Here is a 21,834-nt window from a genome sequence, read left to right on the forward strand (position 1 = left end):
CCCACCCCCACACCTCCCTGACACTGCTCACCCTGCCAACTGATCCAGCCACTGAGGAACCCCATTATCTGAATCCAGCATGGGGGGGCAGAGCACTGGGTGTGTGACACCCCTGGTGTAGACTAAACAAAATGTTTCCAAGTGAGAGGTTCTGCGCATAATACAGCTAGAAGCTAATGCAGTGGGTTTTGCAGTGTAAACCCTAATGACTCACTTGACACAATGCAAGGGAATGATCGTATATGCATATATTTTAAGGTGGTAAGGGTCATTTTTCCACTTGTAGTTCCACTCTCATTTAGAAAGACCAGAAATTTGAAATGTATCACACAGGACTTTTTTCTTTAAAATTTGTTTTTTATCTTATTCTTGCTTTCAAAAGGTCTTTTCCTTCAACTGAAGGGCTAGAGGGAAGATTGCTTTTCCTGCTAGTTAAAACATTGTTCCTATAAGAAAGAGATTGTTTACATTATGGTGTTAGCCAGGAGCAGCAGTAATTGTTCAAAGTAGGGGGTGCACCGATAGGGATTTTGGAGGCTGATACCGATAGCCAATTTTTAAGGGGGCATATTGGCCAATACTGATCCAATTTCTGATACAGCTTGGAGAGCTGTGTGTAGCTGGGAAGTCTGTTGTGGTGGAAGGGGGTTGTTGTGGGGAGGGGGTGGTGGAGATCAAGGCTCCTGCAGTGAGGGAGGGAGTGGGACCAGAGCTGGGGTGGGGTAGGGCGCAGGGCAGAGCCATAGCTCATCTGTGGGGTGGGGGGATGGCTGCTTCTACTGCATGCACCCTAGGAGGGCATGAGGAGGGGGGTGTCCCCTGGATCGGTGTGGGGCAGTGCAGGCCACAGCTGCAGGCCAGGACCAAGGCTGTGCTGGGCTCTTCCCAGTGGGGGCTGGGCCAGGGCCAGGGCTGCGCTCAGGGCGGGCGGCAGCAGGGCATGGGGGGGCCGCAGCCACCCCAAAATTCACCATAGTCCCCCCCCAACCCCCTCTCTTAGCACTACCACTACCCGTCCTGAGCGCAGCCCCGGCCCAACCCCTGCCAGGAAGAGCCTGGTGTGGCCCTGGCCGCAGCCTGCAGCCGCCGCCTGCCCCACCCTGCGCAGATATGGGGAGCGCACATGGCCCCTCACCCCATGCCCTCCAGAGGTTCGTGCAGTGGTGGGAGCTGCTCTGTGCCCCCCAGATGAGCTGCTGTTCTGTCCCATGCCCTGCCCCACCTGGGCAGCGCCTGCCCCAGCCCCACTCCCTCCCTCACTGCAGGGGCCTTGATCTGCCCCCACATGCTCCTTCTCTCTCCCCTCCCCTTCCACCACAACAGGCTTACTAGCTGCACTCAGCTCTCCATGCTGTCAGGCTGTGTTTCTCACCACCTGTGTGCTGCACTGCAGCTGTGTGCATGGGCCATTAATTGGCCACATCAGGCCAATTTCCAATATAACCAATTTGCTTTATATCAGTGCTGATCCGATATCAGACCGATGTATCGGTGCACCTCTAGTTCAGAGTCCTATTGTTCTAGCCACTGTACAGGCATATAACAAAAAACAGTCCCTGCTCCAGAGAACTCGTAATTTAGGTGTAAAGAGATTTAAGTTTGAATTTGCATGGGGTATCTCCTGACAGTGAGATTGAATTATCTGCTTGAAACAGAAAATAACAATCTGTAGGTAATTTATTTACATTTCTAGTGAAATCTGATCATGTTGAACTGTTCTCAGATTAACATGCGTGATGCGAGACATTTATCTGAAACTGAAGTAGGATTAACCTAATCTTCAAAAAAGTGTTAATTCTTGTAGCAGTCCCTAATTTGAGAGGGGTTTGTGCGCACTCGGTAATTAAGCTCCAAAATCTGTATTGGAACACTTGGGTCTGAAAAATGTGACTTATGTACAGAGCAGATCACTTGGTGGGGACAGAACAAATGTGCTTTTCTCCATAGACATTAGACAAGGGAGATGTCCATTACAGCATCCAGTCAGTCTCCTTGCAAATAGGTTTTTAAAAGCAAGCCTTAATTTGGTATAATTCATATTGTGCTCTCCTCCCATTTACTTTGTTTTGCTCTTTGCACATCTCCTGCAGCAATTGGACTTCCCTTGAAAATAGTGTCTTCAAGTCATTTTGTTCCTGTCTTAATTGTTAGGAGAGAGATGCGAGAAAATTCACAATTAATCTCTGTAGGTTGTTTTTTTTGTCATGACCAACCAGAAATACTCGGAAACAACTGCTCTAGGTGGGTACCACATAACTTCAGCCCAGTTCCTTACCCAAACATGGCAGAGGACTGTGTGAGAGAATGGCCCAGATAGAGAATTGGAATGGTGCCTCTCCTCCTTCTTTCTTATGTCCAGAGGCAGCTGCAAAGAGCTCATTCAGGGCTCTTCCTTGGAGATACAGTGATGCCTGGCTCCAAATGGAGGAACCTTGCTATTGTCCACCCAGTCCAACAGCCAGGAAGAGGCTCTGGGTAAGGAACCGTGCGGAACTGAACTGGGGAATACCCTGGGGCTAATTATCTCCTTTAGCAATTTTTCATCCACGTTTTTTTTTTCCCTCTATTGATCATGCAGTACACACAGGTTTTTCTAAAGCGCATCTTGCCTGTCTTGAATATCCTGAACACGTTTGTTAAAGAGTATGGTGAGACTCTTCATTAAGTACTGCAGTGGTCAAATAGGCAGAATAGCACCCAGCTTGGATAAACAGATTGGAAAGTTTTTCCAAACTTTCAGTAGCAACTTGTATTTCTTTTGAGGAAAAATACTAGTGAGGGAATGGGCTAAAGTCAAATGTGGTGGGAAATTTGAAGAAATCTGGAAATTGCAGCAAAAGCCATGTTATCTGGCACCTTACCAACTGGAAAGCTTCACTAACTGGCATCTGTCAATCTTCCGAGGGATGTGGCAGAAGTGAAACTGGAAGTCCCGCTTCCAGTTTCACCGCTGCAAGCCGAGTCCCACTTGCTGTGATTCTTCCTTGTGGACTGCAGTCTGGGGCAAAACAGCCTGCGTGGAGGCCCCCCCTCCCTGTCCCCTGGCACACGGATGCAGACACATGGTGCACTGGACGCAGCATATTTGATTAACTATCATCCCCCATTCCAGGGGGATGCTGGATAACAGAGCTTTTGCTGTATACGTTTACCTGTTTATTCTGTTATCCCATCCTTCACCAGTTATATTACTTCTCACACCTGTGCCTTGGACTTTCAGCACTTTGTACTACATATTTGTGGTATGCCGTTGTTCTTAAGTTTAACTCTAAAATTACATTTGAAATACTTTTTTTTTTTTTTCTCTTAAGCTCCTAAAAGACGCAGACCTGCCCGTTCAATATTTGATGGCTTTCGGGATTTTCAAACAGAAACCAGTAAGTGTCTGTGGATGTGTAAGGTAGGGTTTCTAACTTCTCTTGTGAAATAAAACTTCATCATCTATTAGCTGTGTTCATTGGTTTTGGTCATCAGATAGAGCTCAATATTAAAATTATTGCCTACCGCATAACAAACTTATTCTAAAACTACTTTACTAATCTTTAATTTAAGTGTTGCCATTACAACTTACTGACAACGTCTGATTCCTCATGTACATTTGTATTGTGGTAATTTTAGATAAATTTTAAATAAAGTTATGAGGTGGTTAAGTCATGAAAATACAAAGCTTGGCATATATTATATCAGGCATAAAGGCTGTAGCCATGCTGGTCTATAAAGAGTACATTATAGACATTATCCCAAGTACTTGCTAATCTTATCATAAAATAAAATTGTGTGTTGTGTCATAGTACTGGACAGATACGAGAAGAGTATACGCTAGTCCGGAAAGACCTTAGTAACCTAACCTAATTTAACCATTTCTCTTCCTTCCTTTCCCTTCCTCCCAGTGGTGAGGTGTGGAAAGGGGGAAAGTGTGCTGGAGAAATTGAGCTCTCTTTTACGGGGAGGGGTGGGGCATGGATGTCTTTTGTGGGCCATGTCACTGCTCTGGCATTTTTAATTTCTGGGTTGGTCCTGAGTTTGTATTAGCAGCAGACAGCCTTTTTTTATTAAGGCAGTTAACCAATTACTATTACCTCCTCTCACCTACATGCAAGTCTCTAAGTGACTGTAGCTGGATGGTGGTTCTGATCAAGTGCCTGGAGCTGGCACAGCAGGTACCATCCAGCCATGCAGAGTAGGACAGGAGGTAGCCCAACCTGTGTGTTGGGGAGGGGGGGGCTTCACGCATCCCGGGGGGGATGCCAGGAGGGTGAAGGGGGCATGGCTTGGTCCTGGGGGGAGGGCTCAGCCCCAACCTGACCTCATGGGGGAGGGAGAGATGTGACTTGGCTCCAACCTGGCCCCATGGGGCAAAAGGGGGCTTGACCAGGCCTGTAGGGGAAAGGGAGTGTGGTCATGCCCTGCTGGGGGTTGCAGGGGAGAGACACCTTTGTGCAGGGGGCATAGCCTGGCCCTAACCCAGCCCTGTGGGCAGAAGGTCATGTGGCCTGGCTCTGACTGGCTGCGCAAGGCTTGGAACTTGAGAATTTGGCAGGCGTGAGGGTGACCATATTAATGGCTGTTGCTCCCCCTCTGTGCCAGATTTCTCAACCTGTGGGGGACCGCATAGGCCAGATGCAGTGGCTCCTCAGGCTGCAGTTGGGCCACAGGCTAGAGGTTGAACATAAAATATTCTCTGTTGCTTATTTAGGATAATTACTGTTTTTATATGATGGCAAATGGGCAGAGAACACAGTCTGTATGATCATGACTGGGAGAAATGATGGCCACAAGACGTTCTCAAGGGGCGCATCTACACATTGCCCTACAACAGCATTATTACTGCCCTGTGCTTTAGTACTTCCTTTTGGAAGTACTAAAACACAGCACAGTAATTGCGCGTACTGCAGCATATGTATGGTGCATGGTTATTTTTAGCAGCTGCTTTGCCATAGCAGCGCACTATAACGGACTGCTCTGCTACAGCAAAGTAGCTGCTGGTCACGTGGACCTGTGGATACTATGTCGCCATAGCAATGTGCTACAGTAACATAGCATCATGTGTAGATGTGCCCAAGAGGTGGTACACACTACAGAAGACTTGAGAACCCCTGACTTGTCAGAGGTTATTGTATTTGAGTTCCATCAGTGAAGGGATTCAATTCAATTCAAATGTGAACCTAAAAGAATATTTTGTTAATATACAGAAATATCTGATTCTCTCCGAGATGCCTTTTGGTGTCAAGAAAGTTAAAGGAACAGAGAAAAATCAAAATACGAATATTTTGGGGTAAGCCAAGATTAAAAAAAAAAAAAAAAAAGAAAATTTTGGGGTAAGCCAAAATTAAAAAAAAAAAAAAAAAAGAAAATTTTGGGGTAAGCCAAAAATAAAAAAAAAAAAAAAAAAAGGCCAAGGGGGAGAGCCTAAAGTTAGATTCCTAAATCAGTATCTAACCTGACCAATTCCACTGATGTTAATGTTTCATTAGTCAAAATATTTAAAGGTAGCTGCTGAAAATAGGGACAGTTGCTTGCATTCCTTATTCCTTATTATGGACTTTGAATCCTACATTTGGGCTCCCATTCTTAAACTCTAAGCACCACACTAGGTTGGTGCTTTAGGAGGTAAAGGCAACATAATGTACTGTTGTGAATATTTTGTCTCACTCAACTCCCTTTTTTCTGGGGGCGGCACAGTTCGACAGGAGCAGGAGCTGCGGAATGGAGGGGCAGTAGATAAGAAACTCACTACCCTTGCAGACCTCTTCAGGCCTCCTATTGACCTGATGCACAAAGGCAGCTTTGAAACAGTAAGTGTCCAGCTTTTTCAGCATTTGTGTTAGTTGGGAATAACCTGAAAGTCTTACATCAGCATGTGTATTCACACTGATTTGTGGTATCATTGTGGTCCATTGCAAGAAAACATACTAAATACCAGTGGCTGGGTTATTGGATGAAGAAATACATGCTAATGAATTGGAGGGCTAACCTCTAGCTGCAAGAGAGTGGACCACTAACTTCCATTTCTGAAGTTGATGGCTTCCCTGGCCAACTTTTACCTCCCTTTTTTTTTAAAGGGTGGTGGTCTAACAGATGTAGTGAAAAATTTCACTGCATGAACAATGCTTACCAGGGTGGAAAGAACTTAGTTTGCATTCAGCACAGATGCTGTGGCTTGAAGGTCTTCTGTGAATGCATAGTATTGCTTTTCTTTGCCTGGTGTTAGTGAAAAAATATTCTACGGATCAGTTATTTTGATTTCTTAAAAAAAAAAAAAAAAATTGATTTAGGTGTCTACAGGTTCTAGAGTTAACTCTATTCTAAACAAAAGGCTGTGGGACACGCAATTATTTGGGCCAGATGGCCACTTAGGGAGTTTAGGTGAGCTGTCATGGGCCAGGTCTGCACCCTCCCTCCCCCTGCAACAGCTCACCAAAACTCCCTAAGTGGCTCTGCCCTACTCTTGGTCAGGCAGATAGGATGGGGCTACAAACAGGGAGCTGCATCCAGGAGCAGGACAGCCAGGCAGGGCTGGAGCTGGGATTGGGATTACAGGGTGGTGACAGTGCAGGGCTGAGGCCCAGGGCAGAGCCATGATCTGCTCCTCACATGTCCCTGCCTGTGGAACTGGCACCTGTTATAGGGGCAAGTGGGGAGCAGTAGATAGCAGCTGTGTACCCTGAGCCCCAGCCCTATGTTGTCACTGCTGGGGTTGCACTGATAAAGATTTTCTTGGCTGATTACCAATAGTCGATTATTAACCAGCCATATCAGCCAGTACTGATCCCATAACCAATTTACAGGAATGCATCTAGGTAGTGTGGACAGCAGCGCCCTGCAGATAAGCTTGTGGAGGGCGGGGTGGGGGTGGGGGCGGGGAGCAGATCAAGGCCCCCCGGTGAGGGAGGGAGTGGGGCTGGGGCTGGGAGCACCGCCTAGCCAGGGCGGTGAATGGGACTCGGGGCAGGGAGTGGGACAGAGCCCCAGGCATCTCATCCAGCAAATCCACATCCCAGCCTTTAAAAATGGCAGTGGGGACACTTGAACTAAAGCTTGTTAAATGAGCTTTAGTTCAAATGCTGCTGCCACCATTTTTAAGTGCAAGGATGCTTTTAACCAGAGCAGGGTGAGGGCGGATGTGGGCTCCTCACTGTGGGCTCAGGCCTCTCTGCTCTGCTGCCTTTGCCCCAGGGCCCCTGCATCAGCCATGCATCTGCTGCCTGCCTGGCAGCAGGAGGCACAACTTGCTGCTACCACTGCTGCTGGGCAGGCAGGGAACATGCAGCCAGCATGGAGCCCCTGGGGCAAAGGTAGCAGAGCGGAGAGCCTCAAACCCATAACGGGCAGCCTGCATCGGCCCTGCGTACAAATCCGGGGGGGGGGGGCACATACCCCCCATTCCTGTCCTGGGTGGTGCATGCAGTGGTGAGGAACCACCCTTCCCTCCCCACCCTATCCTGCACACCCTAGACAAAATCGCCTGCAGCTCCGGCCTGCTTCCTGCCCCCGCCCCAGGTCCCATTCACTACCATGGCCGGCCAGTGCCCCCAGCCGCTGCCTCTGCCCCAGCCCCACTCCCTTCCTCACCATAGGGGTGGGGAGGCTGAATCTGCCTTCCCCTCCGGAGACTTACCTGCAGGGCACTGCTCTCCACGCTGCCTGGCTGCATTCCAAGACACGTGCATGCATGTGGCTATGCGCATGCACATGTCATCCGGGAGCCCTGGCCAGAGGACATGTTCTGTTTATTGGTGACATTATCGGCTACATCGGCCAGAAAAAGCCAGTAGCCAATAACGTTCATTTTCCTTTTATTGGTGCCAGTTCAATACGGCACTGATATATCGGCGCACCTCTAGTCACCACCCAGTGATTCCGGGTTGTCCCTGTGCCTGGGCCAGGTGGGGCTGAGGGACCTGCTGTGGCCAGACAAAATCCCTTGGCAGGCTGGATCTGGCTCATGAGCTGTATTTTGCCCACCCCTGGTTTAAGTGGTAAGAACTGCTGTGCTGAGCCAGATCCAAGGTCTTTTGGCCCAGTATCCTGTCCCTGATGGTGCAGAGTAGTGGGTGTTTTAAGAAAGTAGAAGAAACTGGACATGTAGCCTGATAAGTCCTCTGTCATAACTTTCCAGTTACCAGCAGTCATAGGTTTAAGGATATCCTGAGACTGAGGCTACATCTTTACTCTTTTGTTTAGTAGCCCTTGATGGACCCATCCTCCGTAAATTTGTCTAGTGCTTTTTTTTCCTCCAACCCACTTATACTACTGAACTCCTCAACATCCTGTGTCCGTGAGTTCCACTTGTAATTATACACTGCATTTGAAAAGGTACTTCCTTTTGTTGAACCTGCTGTCTGATTTCAGTATGTGTTCCCTACTTCTTATGTTCTCAGATGTAATGAATAATTCCATACTCACTTTTTTCCACACCATTCATGACTTCATAAACTTATTTTCTCTCAGTTGTTTCTGTTTCTAAGCTGAAGAGTCCCAGCCTTTTCAGTCTCATGCCTGGAAATTGTTCCATAGCCTGATCATCTTTATTGCCCTTCCTGCTACCTTTTCTGGTTCTTTTGTATCCTTTTTTAAGTGAATGACCAGAACTGCATGTAATACTCAAGGTACAGGTGCACCATGAAATTATATAAGGACGTAAGGATGGCAGGGTGGGGAGAACAGTTTAGTTTTAAATTCCTTTCTTGATGATTCCTAATGTCTTGTTGGTCTTTTTGACCTCCACTGAACATTGAGCTTATGGTTTTAAAGAACCAACCACAGTGACTCAAAAGTCTCTCTTTTGTGCAGTAACAGCTCATTTCAAGCCTATGACTGTTTAGATAGTTACTTTTTTTTTTCCCCCTTGTGCATTTCTCTGGACTTATCAATACTGAATTTTATCTGCCACTCTGTTGCCCACTCTCTCACTTTTGAGAGATCTTTCTGTAATTCTTCACCAGCAGCTTTGGCTTTCAGTATCCAGAAGCATGTACTGGAGTAGGGGGTAGCCAAACTGTGGCACATATGCCATAAATAGCATGGACAGCTTCTGTGGGTGTGGCACACAGCAGATACAGCAAAGAGCAGAAAACAGTGGCAAATCAGGATCAGAGTGGCACTTGAGGAAGGTGTGGAGCTAATTTATGGCATGTCTGCTAAAAAGGCTGGCTCCACTGTACTAGAGACTTACCATAGTTTGACCATGCTCTAGAACAAGTCTGTGGGGTTCCAGAGAAGTGATTCTGGACTTTGGGTTAGGAAGTCCTGTTGTGATCAGCTTGGTCCTATGAGAAGACACTTGACTCTTCTCATATCCTTATACATAAGGCTCCTTTCAGCAATTTAACACCTGCACTGCTTTAACACTTAAATGCCTGTGTGTTACATGAATATGATGATAGTGTTATGACAAACCTTTTTCTGTAAAAATATTTGTATTTCACCTTCCAGCTACTACCCTAATTACCTCTTCCCCCTGAGTTCCCTGGGCATGTAATCTGTTGCTATTAGTTCTATTGATTCACTTTTCATTCCCCTCTTGTTAATTCTTGTGCTCCATTAACATTGCTGTCAATATGTTTACCTTCCTAGCCAAGACTATAAGACCTGTTAAAATCTCATTCTTCATCTGGCTCTTGACACCAGCTCTCTCCCTCATCCTCACAGTTCTATCTTCGCTAAATTTGTATGTAGCTGGTTCTCAATTTGTCTTGAAGATCAATCGTCCATTGAGTTCATCAGTTTCTTCCAGGGCTTGGCTACTGAAGCCCTGAAGCTAGATGAGTGGGCCTCTGGTCAGGTCTCAAAGTTTGTGCTTCTCATTTGTGATGTGACACTCTCTCTCACATCTCATTCTGCTGTCCTAGTGACCTAAACGTCTTGTAATAAAGATTAGATTTAAGCTTTTTGTGGATAGAGACCATATTTTATTTGTTTCGGCTCCTAGTGAGGTCCCTGAGGGTCTCTAGCTGGTGTCCCTAGTCGCTACTGTAGCATATATCCTCAATTTTCTCACCTCCGGAAATTCATCACTCTTCTGTCAGTGGATGGTTTTTACCCTCTTCACCTATCTTTTTCCATCTTCACTTGTAACTCTACCTTTGTAGGCTGCTGCTTTGCTTGGCACAATCATCTCTGCACTTAGCAATCACAGATCTTTTAGAGATCCCTCTTTAGAACTTGTCCCCGGATAGCTGCAACTCAAGCATTCTGTTTACAAAATCTCGTATGTCTCTGGCAGTTCTAAGGTTATATGTCAAAATTCTTGCATCCAAAAATATTTACGAATTTTATCAGCTGCTTCTTATGCCTTTCATGCCCTTGTATCTTGATGCCAGCTTTTTGTTTAAACAAATGTTTGTGTATTGGATTCTAAGCTCCTTGGAGGGACCAGCTTTCTACCTATAATGTGCCATACAATTCTGTGTCATTATGCAAATTATCACTGGAGTGGCTATATCCATTGTAGTAAAGGTTGCACAAGCCTTTCTAGTTTTGTATCATTTGGGGTTGAAATTTTCCAGCATTGTTCAGTAGCCTAAATTGTGGTTTATATTGAAAATAACTGGGTTATCATGACTGAAAAGTTTGGTGGATTCAAACTCTCAAAGTATGTTAATAGAAGTGTGGTCTGCCTCGGGCACTTTGTTGATCTGTAAGCTGGAAAATTTCTTCTTTGAAAAAATCCCTCACACTTAAGAAATGTCATTCAAAAGTACCTAAAAGCACTGAGACATTACTGCTTTAACATGCATTTCTTTCAAGAAGTTAGGAAAAGTGTGTATTTTGAGAACAGTATGGGATTAGACTGCATGTCAAAGATGCAAGGATGTGGAGTTAAGATTGGGCATGCTACTTTAACTGGCATTTCTTGACACATGAATAATTGACTTTGCAGCCAATCGCTCTTCCTGCGGAGGTGGGCCACCTGCGCCACAGTTGCCCCAAGGGGCATGGGTTGCTTCTGTTTGTGGCACATGGCAAGTTAGGGAAGGGACAGGCAGCATTGCAGCAGATTGGGCAGGAAGAAAGAAATAAAGCAGCAAATTGGGTAGGGAGCACAGAGAATCGAGCAAAAAGCAGAGCAGCAGATCAGGCAGGAAACATAGGACTTAGAGCAGAAAACAGGGCAACAGATTGAGCAAGGTATGTGGATCAAAGTGACACTTAGGGACAGGGCAGGGCTAATTTGCGGCACACGTGTCTAAAAGGTTGGCCCCACTGGAATAAGTAAGGCATGAGCCAAAACTTAAATATGCGCAACACTTAACCGTCTGGCTGGGGTAACAATATAGATCAGAAGTAAAATGTGGAATTTTAGGGTAGGCTTTATTGTAGAATAATTGAAAGAGAGAAAAGTAAATGTGCAAAGTGAAAATAGTGAAGTTAGAAGGGGGCCAGCCCAGATCAGAAATGGTAAATGGTGAGCATGTGTTCCTTAAGGAGCAAAAGGGAATAATGTTCCCACAGAAGGTCACAAGTGGGAAATTGGTTTTGTTCTCATGCCAAAAGTGTGATTTCACATGTCATACCCCTCTCCTCTTCACCCCCTCCCTCCTGCCCCCTCCTACTTTCCTGCTAGGCATATTTTACAGTATTTGTGCAGGATACATAACTAGAAATGTGGCTATCGCATTTCAGGTGTGTTGTTATGCGTGTGTAAACAACTATTCATACTGTACCTAGCACTAACTTCTAATGAGTAAAATATTCACCTGTATCTTCAGTGTGTTTTTCTTTACAGCAATATTTTTACTTAATTTCTTCAGAGTTTGATGTCACTGTCTCCATATGAAATGTGCTGCTTAGTTTTAGTATTATAAGGGTGTTTCCTAGCTGCGAGCTCTAAAGGCAAATTTGGGCATATTCTTCCTTTCACACGACTAATAATAAATAAGAGCCTAGTTTGACTTCAAAACCTCACTGCTTGTACAACCCCCCATCATCTTCGTATGAGCAAAAAGAGGTAGTTAGGGCTGTGCGACGCTTCGGTCCCTGATTTGATTCAGCAGAGATTTGGCCTGATTCAGTGGTTGACTCTCTGAATCCAAATCAAATTGGAGCGCCCTTTAATCTCTCCGAATCGATTTGGAAAGGTTCAGCGATTTGGACGTAGGCACAACTTTAAATGTTTTTTCTACATACCTCTAGGTAGCAGGTGGCTTGTGAATGCTGGAGTGTATGGAGTGTCCCACAGAAGTGCAGGGGGCTCCCCAGCATGCTCGGCAGCAGACCTGGAAATAGACCAAAAGCACTTCCAGGTCTGCCGTGGAGTGTGCTGGGGGGCACCCCCATGCTCCCATGGCTCGGCAACTGGTGCCTTCTGGGTCCGGGGGGGTGGTACCCGGTATCCCCCTGCAGCCAATTTGCCGAGTTGGGGAGGAGGAGGTGCAGGGGGCCCCCCAGCATGCTCCCCAGCAGACCCACAAGTGGACCAGAAGTAGTTCCGGTCCACTTCTAGGTTTGCTGCTGAGCAAGTGGAGAGCCCCCCCACACATTCCTATGGGATGCTCCATGTGCCCTAGCATCGCAGCGTTCACAAGCTGTACTGGTACCTCAAGGTATGTAGAAAAAACGTTTAAAGCTGTGTCTGTGGCTGAATTGCTGATTCTCTGAATCAGTATTGAATCTTCAGATTCGGATTTGGCCAAATTGAATTGGGGACAGTGATCTGAATGAACAAATTGAATCATTGTCCCTGATTCAGGCCAAATCCGAATCGACTAGGGCCCACTTTGCACACCCCTAGTAGTTAGCCATTTTAGTCTAAAGTCAGGCTTTAGAGATGCACTGTATAAGTTGCCTTAATCAGTTGCACAGATAGAACTTGAGGAAATGTGGTAAACCAGTTCCAAACTGGTCTGTCGACCACAGGGTATGTGGTGCTGGCTCCATGTCCTTGTTTCCAGCTGCTCATGGTTGTCCAGGCATTTCACAGGAGCCCTAAATGGGTTTTCTTTAAATCATAACTAATCAAGGAGGAACAACACCACACTATCTCCAGCAGTAGCTTTTTATTCCCTTTTTATGCAGTGACAGGAAACATGTTTAGGAAACAGCCTCTGATGGCACATTGGAAAAAAAAATCTTTCCTGATGTCTTCTGCATTGGTATTTATTTTGATGTGCAGGAAGAATTAGAATCTATAGGTCACTCAGCATTGAGTGAAGAAGTAAGGAAGCAGGAAAAACATTTTTATCAGTGAAATCAGCAGATATGTTTCCAAATGCACTATAAAGACATCCATTTGGACTTAATGAGTGTAATAACTTTTCAGAATAAAACCTTATAAAATCTTTAAAAAGAGAACTTTATAATAATTCACAACCATGTGCATACATGGCTATATATGAATGCAGGTAGTGGCAAGAACCTTTAGATTATATATATTCTGTCCCCTTAAGTAAAAATGTAAGTAGCTTCAGGTATGACACCTGGCCATAGCCCTTCCCCCTCCAGTCTATGGATTTCTTCTTGTGTGGGATGTTTTTATATTCTTGCTCACAGACGTTTATAGGAGCGAAGTCTTTCATGGGGAAGAGTTAAACTGGCTAAAGTACTGGCAAATGTAGGAGGTAAAAGACCACCCCCCTCTAAATTTTTCAGTTGGAATAAATTCAGTTGTTTACTTCTACCAGCAGTACAGGAGGAATTCTGCTGACAGAAGAGACTGTTTTAGCTAATGCCTTCTTTTTTTCCCCCCGGAGTAAGTTAGGTTGGATCCAAAGGGCTGAGGTCTCCAGAGTGTTTTGATGCAGCCATACGTACTGTTACGAATTCCCAACTTAGCCTTGGGCAAATCATTTGGACTGATTTGTTTTCAGTTGATTGCCTAAGAATAAGCATCCAGATTTATCTTTAGGCTTTTAAATGAGAGGTTCCTTTTTAGAGCTAATGAACATCTTGGAAAAATTGGGCCACTTACGTCAGTACCCTTCTGCCTTTTTTCCCAGTCTATTTAAAAAGATGCCTTTGTCATAGGGGTGTTACGGATTGATTAATTAACTTTGGAGCACTTTGAAGACAAGTACTGAAGTGCTTCTTATAGTAACCCACATACCTGCATATTCCACACTTGTGTTTTATTCATCTGTAATGTCGTTCCAAGTCAACAGAAAGTCAGGTCGCATAGTCACCTGACTATGAAAAGTAATTTTACCACCTGGGTACTTAAACTGAGGTCCTCTGTACAATAAGGACTTGCAGTAGCTTTCCTTAGTACCTATACAGCCTAACATTTAATTGGCAATTGCATTAAACATTGGTATTAGAACAGTAATAGTGAGGTTTTAAGTCTATACCTCCATTGACAGGAATGACTGTAAGGTCTATAAGACTAAGTTTTCACTTTTAAAGTGGAATTTTAAATTTTGAAGGGAAAAATATAAAAGCTGGTGGAATATCTTAAATCCTTGGATTTGCTTCCCATCTACCCCCTTCATGAGTGGTGCAGTTGGTGCAAACTCATGTAAGTAAATCTCCTTTTATTTATTTTTTTTTAAGAAGTCCATACACAATTTCCAGTCTGTCCGAGAGATATGAGCATTCATACTTTTGATATAGCCCTCTTTTTTTCAACAGGTATGACAATTCAGCGATCAGAATTACATTCTTGATCAAACTCCTACCATTAACTTGCAACCAACCAATCAGACAATGCCAGCTTTGTGACTCAAACCAGTAAGATCTCTTCCTGCAACTTCAAACCTTCCCATTTTCCCCCAACTTGCATATTGAATGAGCATCAGGAAGTGACTTCCAGTTTGGTAGTCACACCCAAATAGAGTATAAAAATACAGCTAGAAAATGTAGCCAAAAGGGGGCTATTTTATTTATACAACTCCTCAATCAGTAGTTTTAGCCTACTTAGGAAAAGCTCCCACAAGTTTGCCTCTAGAGTGCCTAGGTCTTTCCTCAGCTGTCGGGTCAGTGTGATTCACTCCACTCTTTTTTTTTTTTCCTGAAGAAATACTTAATTCAGAATCGTTTCCACCTTCAGTCTTTTGCTCTGAGAATTACCTCTTATCCCTGCCCTGCTCTGCTAGTCTTGCTGAAATCCAGCAATGAAGTTCACTCAAGTATTTTTTTCTGTTTTGTTTTGTATTTGTTTTTGTTTCTTTTTAAATTCAACCAATTTGAAATTGTGGCTAAACAGGTCTTCTAGAACTGGCCTCTGTTTGCCAGGCTCTTTATTGGATGGCTTTTGCTAGTCCTGTTCCTTTCCACTGAGAAGGGGTTTTACTGAAGCCTGACATGAGTAGAAGCCCTTAATGATCATTGCTGGCATTGTTTCTGTTCAGTTAAAACTGAAAGGCTAATGTAGTTGTTCTCTCCTCTTTCAGGCCAAAGAATGTGGACAGATGCAGAACAAATGGCTCATGATTAACATCCAGAATGTGCAGGACTTTGCATGTCAGTGTCTTAACCGCGATGTCTGGAGCAATGAGGCAGTGAAAAACATTATCCGGGAACATTTTATATTTTGGCAGGTGAGAAGGTTAATGAGATCCTTCCTCTAAGCAGCAAAATTGATTGAAGGCAGTAGTGGAATGAAAAATGGGCTTTTGGAATAAATCTTTGCTAATTAATGGTTTTTAATTAACTGCTAAAAGAAGCTAGCTCCAGAGTTCAGATTACGGGATGATTGCCTGTTAGCACAAAAAGCTAAAAGAGCTGTTTTAAGTGGCTCCAGATCTTTATCGCTGACACTTTGACCTATCTGACCTAAAAATCCACCTATTAAATATTTGGAAAGGAAATTAGACTTGTGCACTTACAAAATGTAAAGTACATTATAAAATAAAGTTGCATATTGTACTTAGAAGCTCTGACACTTTTCCAATGTGATATTCTGTAGGTGTATCATGACAGCGAGGAAGGGCAGAGGTACATACAATTTTATAAACTGTCAGACTTCCCTTACGTCTCCATCCTGGATCCCAGGACAGGTAGGATAAGGCCCAGTCACCTGCAGTACATAAGAGCTACAAGATGGAATGTTTAGGTTTACTGATCCATGACTGTGCTATTTAATATGTATTGAAATGTATATGTTCTCTTATAATATTTAAACCTGTTCACAAACAGCAGCAGTTTCTCTCAGAGGTACTGTGACCCTTAAAGGCATTCTTATTTCAAATCATCTTTAAGTTTTTATCAGGCGTTACAATCTAGATTTCTAAACAAACATTTGACAAAATTGGTACCACCTAGTGTCAAAAATAAGAATTATTTTAAAAGATTATATATTCACTTTTTATGGTATGAAACTAAAAATGTCACGTTATTTGGAAGTGAAACAAAAATCAGTTCACTTTCAATAGTTGTCCTCTTAATTTGCTACTTAAATTTCTCCCTGCTTGAGCAGTAAATTCAGGGTTTTTTCAGTTTCATGATCTTAGTTTCCACACTGACATCCAGGAGTCATGTCATAATAGCATGCTAATTGCCATCAGAAGGGTCAGGAATTATAGTCTTAATTTTCAGGCACTGGTGTAGGTTTCACACACTAAGTTTGCTTTTGTCACACTTTGGAATGTTGGACAACATTATTCCCCTTTTTTATAGCTCCTTTTTGAATTCTCCCTGTTTTTAATTTCTCCCCGCCACCCCAATCCCCCATGCATCATTCCTGCTAAATTGATGGCCTGATCCTCAGCTCCAAACTCTGAATTACAGATTTATAAAATGAATGCCAAGACTTCTTGCTGCTTCTGATGCTGAAAGAATCTCTGTGTTACTGAAGTTAAATAGTTGTCCTAACCTTTAAGTAATGAGGTATAAATTTTAGCTATCTTAAGCTCCCTCCAGAGGACATTTATTGCAATTTATTTAAGATTCTTTGTTCATCTAAGTGGGCTGTAACTATCTGAGACTTTTCAAACATTATTTTTCACTTCAGAATTAGAAGACCCACAATTAAAAATTTAGTGCTGGAGTTGATAGGTATCAGACTCTGGTTTTCCTCCTTCCCTTCATTTGTCCTTGAGGCCCATTACATGCAAGCTTTAGTAAGAATTTTTTAAATTCTAAAATAATCCTCTATAAATCCATAATTGCCTCTTTTTGCCACATCATTAAAGAGAACCATTATGACACTAAGAAAATTTTGTGTTTTAAAATTTTAGTCCTGGAGGCTAAACCATAATTTGAGGGCCCCTTCATTAAGTGATGTTCCATATTACTTTGTATTCTAATAGGCCAGAAATTAGTGGAGTGGCATCAACTGGATGTATCTTCTTTCTTGGACCAAGTGACTGGGTTCCTGGGCGAGCATGGACAACTGGATGGACATTCCACCAGCCCTCCCCAAAAATGTTCTCGCTCTGTAAGTTATAAGACCTTTGTGGGGTTGTAGAAAGAGGAGAAATTGGCATGTGCCTGGTTACATCACTGAATGGGACATCAGTACAAATTGACTTCTGAATTAACTGCTGAAAACACAGCAGCTGCAGAAATGATGCATCAGAAAATGTACTTTCTCACCTTTTTGACACGTACTTTTTTTTTCAATAATTTATGCTCTGCAGTATTCATTAATGAAATAGGCATAGAAATCTGAGCTCTATGTTGTGAAAACTGTCCTGAATATAGTAGTGAGAGGCTTTTGTTCTTGGATATAAATTACAAAGCATCAAGGTCAGCAAGAATCTTCTGTATTTCTGTCTCAGTATTGGAGAGTTTAAATGCTTATGCTCCTGCTGATTGAATTTGCAGCTTTCATTGGTATATAGCCTAAACACACACTTTCAAGTAGAAAGTACAGACTGGTGGGGTTGGATTCTTGGAAGGATTGGCCAAAAAAAAAAAGTGGGGGGGTAGTCTTTCCTATTGCCTTGACACTTTGTACTCTTTTCTAGAGTGCAGTGATCCTAAGACAACTGCTTTTAATATTTTTCTTGATTTGAACATCATGCAACACATGTTAGGAGCTGCTGGGCATTTCTGTACTGGAGATGAATCTAAGAAATATGTAGAATGCCTAATTTCATACTTAGATTCACTCATCTAAATTGAATAGATGTGGTGCTCCCCCAAGTACAGGTCTCACCATTTTTCTTTCCAAGTAGTGAAGCTCTGTTATTCTTATTAAGCAGTAATGGTTTCTTTTTAATCGTAGCCAAAATCTGGATTTCTTGGGTTTCAAGAGCTTTTTACAAGTAATTAGACAAAAAAAATAAAAACCAAAGCATCTCTCTCTCTTATGCAATAGTTTTGTATTTTTTTTTCATTTTTTTCCTTTGTTCATAGGTTAATTTACATCAAACTTGTAAATTAATACAGTAGAGCCAATCATCTAGAAGGTGCTTTTTTAATCTGGAAAGTCAGGTAGAATTAACAAATTCATTAGCCCACAGTTGGGTTTTGTGTGTTGGCAAGACAACTGTGCATTGTTTGTTAGTGCTTTGAAATTTTAAAGCATTACATGGTACCATATTTCTTGTAGTTTTTTTAGTATACTGCAGTTGCCACGTGGAAATAAAGATCTGCCAATTGGTAGTGAATGGGTGATCCACCAGTTGAAAATGTTTGTGGATTACCAGAACCAGACCATAACACAATTTCAGCATTGTGCCAGTGTATATAAGAGAGGAAATCTTGCTTTTGGAGCAGAATGTTTCTCTAAAGAGAGAAATATTAAGTGCTGAATATTGTAACTGACCTTCCGCTTCATTTAATTTTTAGACTTCTGTTAAATGTCACCCCTGAATCCTTTGTTAAAGTCCCCTTGTTTCTGGGTATGTGCTGCTGGAAATATTTGCTGAGTCAGGGTTGTTTGTTTTTGTATTATGGTGGTGTTGGACAGGAGAGCCTCATTGATGCTAGTGAGGACAGCCAGCTGGAAGCTGCCATCCGGGCCTCCCTGCAGGAGACGCATTTTGATTCCTCCCAGGGCAAACAAGAAAACCGATCAGATGAGGAATCTGAATCTGAGCTTTTCTCAGGAAGCGAGGAGTTTATTTCTGTTTGTGGCTCGGAGGAGGAGGAGGAGTCAGAGAATCCTGCCAAGTCTAGGAAGTCTCCCCACAAGGACCTGGGATACAAAAAAGAAGAGAGCCGGAGGCCCCAGCCTGAGCTTCCTGCAAGGACTGATCCTGGGACAACATCAAACCACAGAGTTTTGCCCTGCCTCGATGCTGGGATCGTGGAGGAGTCAGGTGACAAGCCAGAAAGTGCTGTAGAGGGACTAGATGTGAATGGTGAGTTTTGCCATTTTTTGATGGTGATACAAAAGGCTTTACATTTTCTGACAGTCCTGTTTTTTAAAACTAACCTTTCTTTCCATAGTTATCTCTTCTTGAAGTCACCCATTTGAATAGAGCTTTCCACCCTCAGCAGCGTTTTTCACAACCCCCTGAGTAATTGTTGGTCTGTGGAATGGTTGTTGTTGGGGAAACTTGCCATGATGCAGTATAGATGTGTACAGTGAGGGTTCTACCAGGGGGTCTGCTAAGTCATGATGGTACAGGCCCAGCTTTGTTTCCACATGGCTTGTTGACGTTGGATCTATGCTAGAGCAGACATGCAAATTTCTCTAGGCCAAAACAGGTTTCCTTCACACACAGGCAGTAGTGTAGCACATCACTAAGACAAACGTGTAAATGAAAAGTATGATAGAGAGGAATGGCTTTTCCATAGGACTGCAAGGGTGGGAGGGGGCACTATTTTTAATTTTTGTTGTCAAACTCCCCATCTTTGTGATTTTTTTTCTTTTTAATGAGTAATGGAAAGTCATCTTCATGGCTTACAAGGATCAAACAGAAAAAGCTTTGAAAGTCACCTTTTAAGACCTTTGTATGTATTCATCCCCAATTGCTAACCCTGCTGTGTTCTACAGGGAAGTAGACTATTTAAACCCATAGGAGCTAAATTTGCCCTGTTAACTTGCAGTAATTTCCTTTATGCTAGGACCAAAGGCACATCTGATGCTAAGGTATCCAGATGGAAAGAGGGAACAAATTTCATTGCCTGAACAAGCTAAACTTCTGGTGAGTAGAAATAACTGGTGATGCTTGGTTGTGTAGAGAGAGCTTTTCTGTTGTGGCGCTAGGAAATTAAGTGCAACTGAATGTGATGGTGGTTGGCATATCCAGGGAATAGATTGTGTTATGAACTTCTACTGTTTTTCTCCTTCTATTGTTGTCTTCCCACATACAGACCTCCTATGACAAAGCTGCCTTCTGCCCTGGTAAAATAATTCTTTCAAAATGCCTTTCTCCTTATCTTAAAGCACTTCAAAAACATTCTCATCTTGTTCCTGTGTGGTAGATTTTCTCTTTAACAAGAAACTGAATCAGAAAAAAATTACTTGCCCAAGGTCAGGGAGCTAGGTTTAGATGGGAATAACAGTGTAGAACTCCTGATTCCTGGGTCTTTCTCCATTTTTCTTTTTAATGCCATATTTACATAGCTTCTCTCTGGATGTAGGTAATAGTTCACACTTTGGAGGAGGTTCTTGCAAAAGGAAAGTTTTTGCTGCAACATCAGTTAACTATTCTCAATTTCAGAGCCTGTCTGAACTGTTTCTTATGCATTTACTGTATTCATGAGGTTATAGTATGGCAGAGTTAACTGCCGAGAAGTCTTAACTGCACTAAAAGCTTCATTATATCACTAATGATTGTGACTACTCCTAAGATAAGGGACAGCCAGCATTGGTTTTGTGAACTGAATAGCTATAGGAGCCTCTCCTGGAGCTTTCTTTTTATGTCCTCTGTTCCAGTACAAATCTTCAGTAAGGGTTTGCTCAAATTTAAGATGATTGTTTGTCATATTTTCTTCAGTTAGATGATGAATAAGTGTCTAGATGTGACATACTAGATGTTATCTCTGCCTTAAGTTCAAATTTTGGTTTAGATTTTAAGGAGTAGTTTTTCCTTGCCATAGTTGTACCTTTTAGCTCCATGAGGAAAAGCTCCACAAGAAATTTTGGCAGTGTTGGCAGTAGGGTCTGAGCATTCCTGCTCTAGAACAAAGCCTGCCATGTCATCTGCCGTGCGGGGCTCCCCATGGGTTTGTCAGAAGCCCTGTGGACTGTAGCCCGGTGTGCTATATTGGGTGCACAGGGTGGCCCAGGGGCCAGGCAGGAGCAGCTCAAGGCCCCTGGAGTCTGTGGATTAGCCCCTTGTCAGTCGTGTGGCCCACAAAGCCAAAACTGAGAGCACCACTGTTTTAGAGGCCTAGGATTTTAATACCACTGTTGAAAATCTAGGCTGAGGAGCACTAACAAGACTGTTGAACTAGTTTTACTTTACACATCGACATTTCTCCAGTAGTGTCCCCCAGGGATCAGTGCTTGGACCCATGCTCTTTAACATATTTATTAATGACTCAGATGTGGGGGTGGAAAGCTCAGTGATTAAGTTTGCTGATGATACTAAGCTGTGGGGAAATGCGGGCACATCAGAGGAATAGGGTAAGAATCTAGGATGACCTTGACAGACTGGTTTTATGGGCGGAAAACAATAAGATGAGGCTTAACAGGCAGAAGTGCAGGGTTCTTCATCTGGGTAGGAAGAACCTTCACCTTGACTACAGGATGGGTGGTGGTCCCCACTGGCTGGCATAGAAGCTGTGCCTCGGGGCTGTGCTTCTGGTGCATGGGGGCTGTGCTCGGGGCAGGCAGCGGCGGCACTGGGAGAGGGCTGTGGGGGGGCTGCAGTCTCCCTAAACTTTGCCATAGTCCTCTCCCAGCACCACTGCCCGCCCCAAGCTCAGCCCCCACATGCCAGGAAGAGCCTGGCGCAGCCCCAGCCCACAGCTGCAGCCCATCCTGCCCCCACACAGATCCAGGGGTACATGCCCCCCCGCCAAGCCCCACATCCACATCCCTTATTGTGCCAGTATTTG

General features: G+C 43.6%; 1 protein-coding gene across 1 annotated transcript in view; it reads left to right on the forward strand.

Moving 5' to 3' along the window:
• UBXN7 (UBX domain protein 7) overlaps positions 1 to 21,834 on the forward strand; it is a 48,567-nt gene that overhangs the window by 14,794 nt on the left and 11,939 nt on the right. Inside the window, exons 4-10 of the mRNA XM_019513192.1 lie at positions 3,312 to 3,377; positions 5,683 to 5,795; positions 15,327 to 15,473; positions 15,842 to 15,932; positions 17,184 to 17,311; positions 18,791 to 19,184; positions 19,894 to 19,973. Of these exons, the coding sequence (XP_019368737.1) occupies positions 3,312 to 3,377; positions 5,683 to 5,795; positions 15,327 to 15,473; positions 15,842 to 15,932; positions 17,184 to 17,311; positions 18,791 to 19,184; positions 19,894 to 19,973 (1,019 nt within the window). The remainder of the gene's footprint in view (positions 1 to 3,311; positions 3,378 to 5,682; positions 5,796 to 15,326; positions 15,474 to 15,841; positions 15,933 to 17,183; positions 17,312 to 18,790; positions 19,185 to 19,893; positions 19,974 to 21,834) is intronic.

Source organism: Gavialis gangeticus, unplaced genomic scaffold, assembly GCF_001723915.1.
Source record: "Gavialis gangeticus isolate Ggan-Ray unplaced genomic scaffold, GavGan_comp1, whole genome shotgun sequence".
Lineage (NCBI taxonomy): Eukaryota > Metazoa > Chordata > Crocodylia > Gavialidae > Gavialis > Gavialis gangeticus.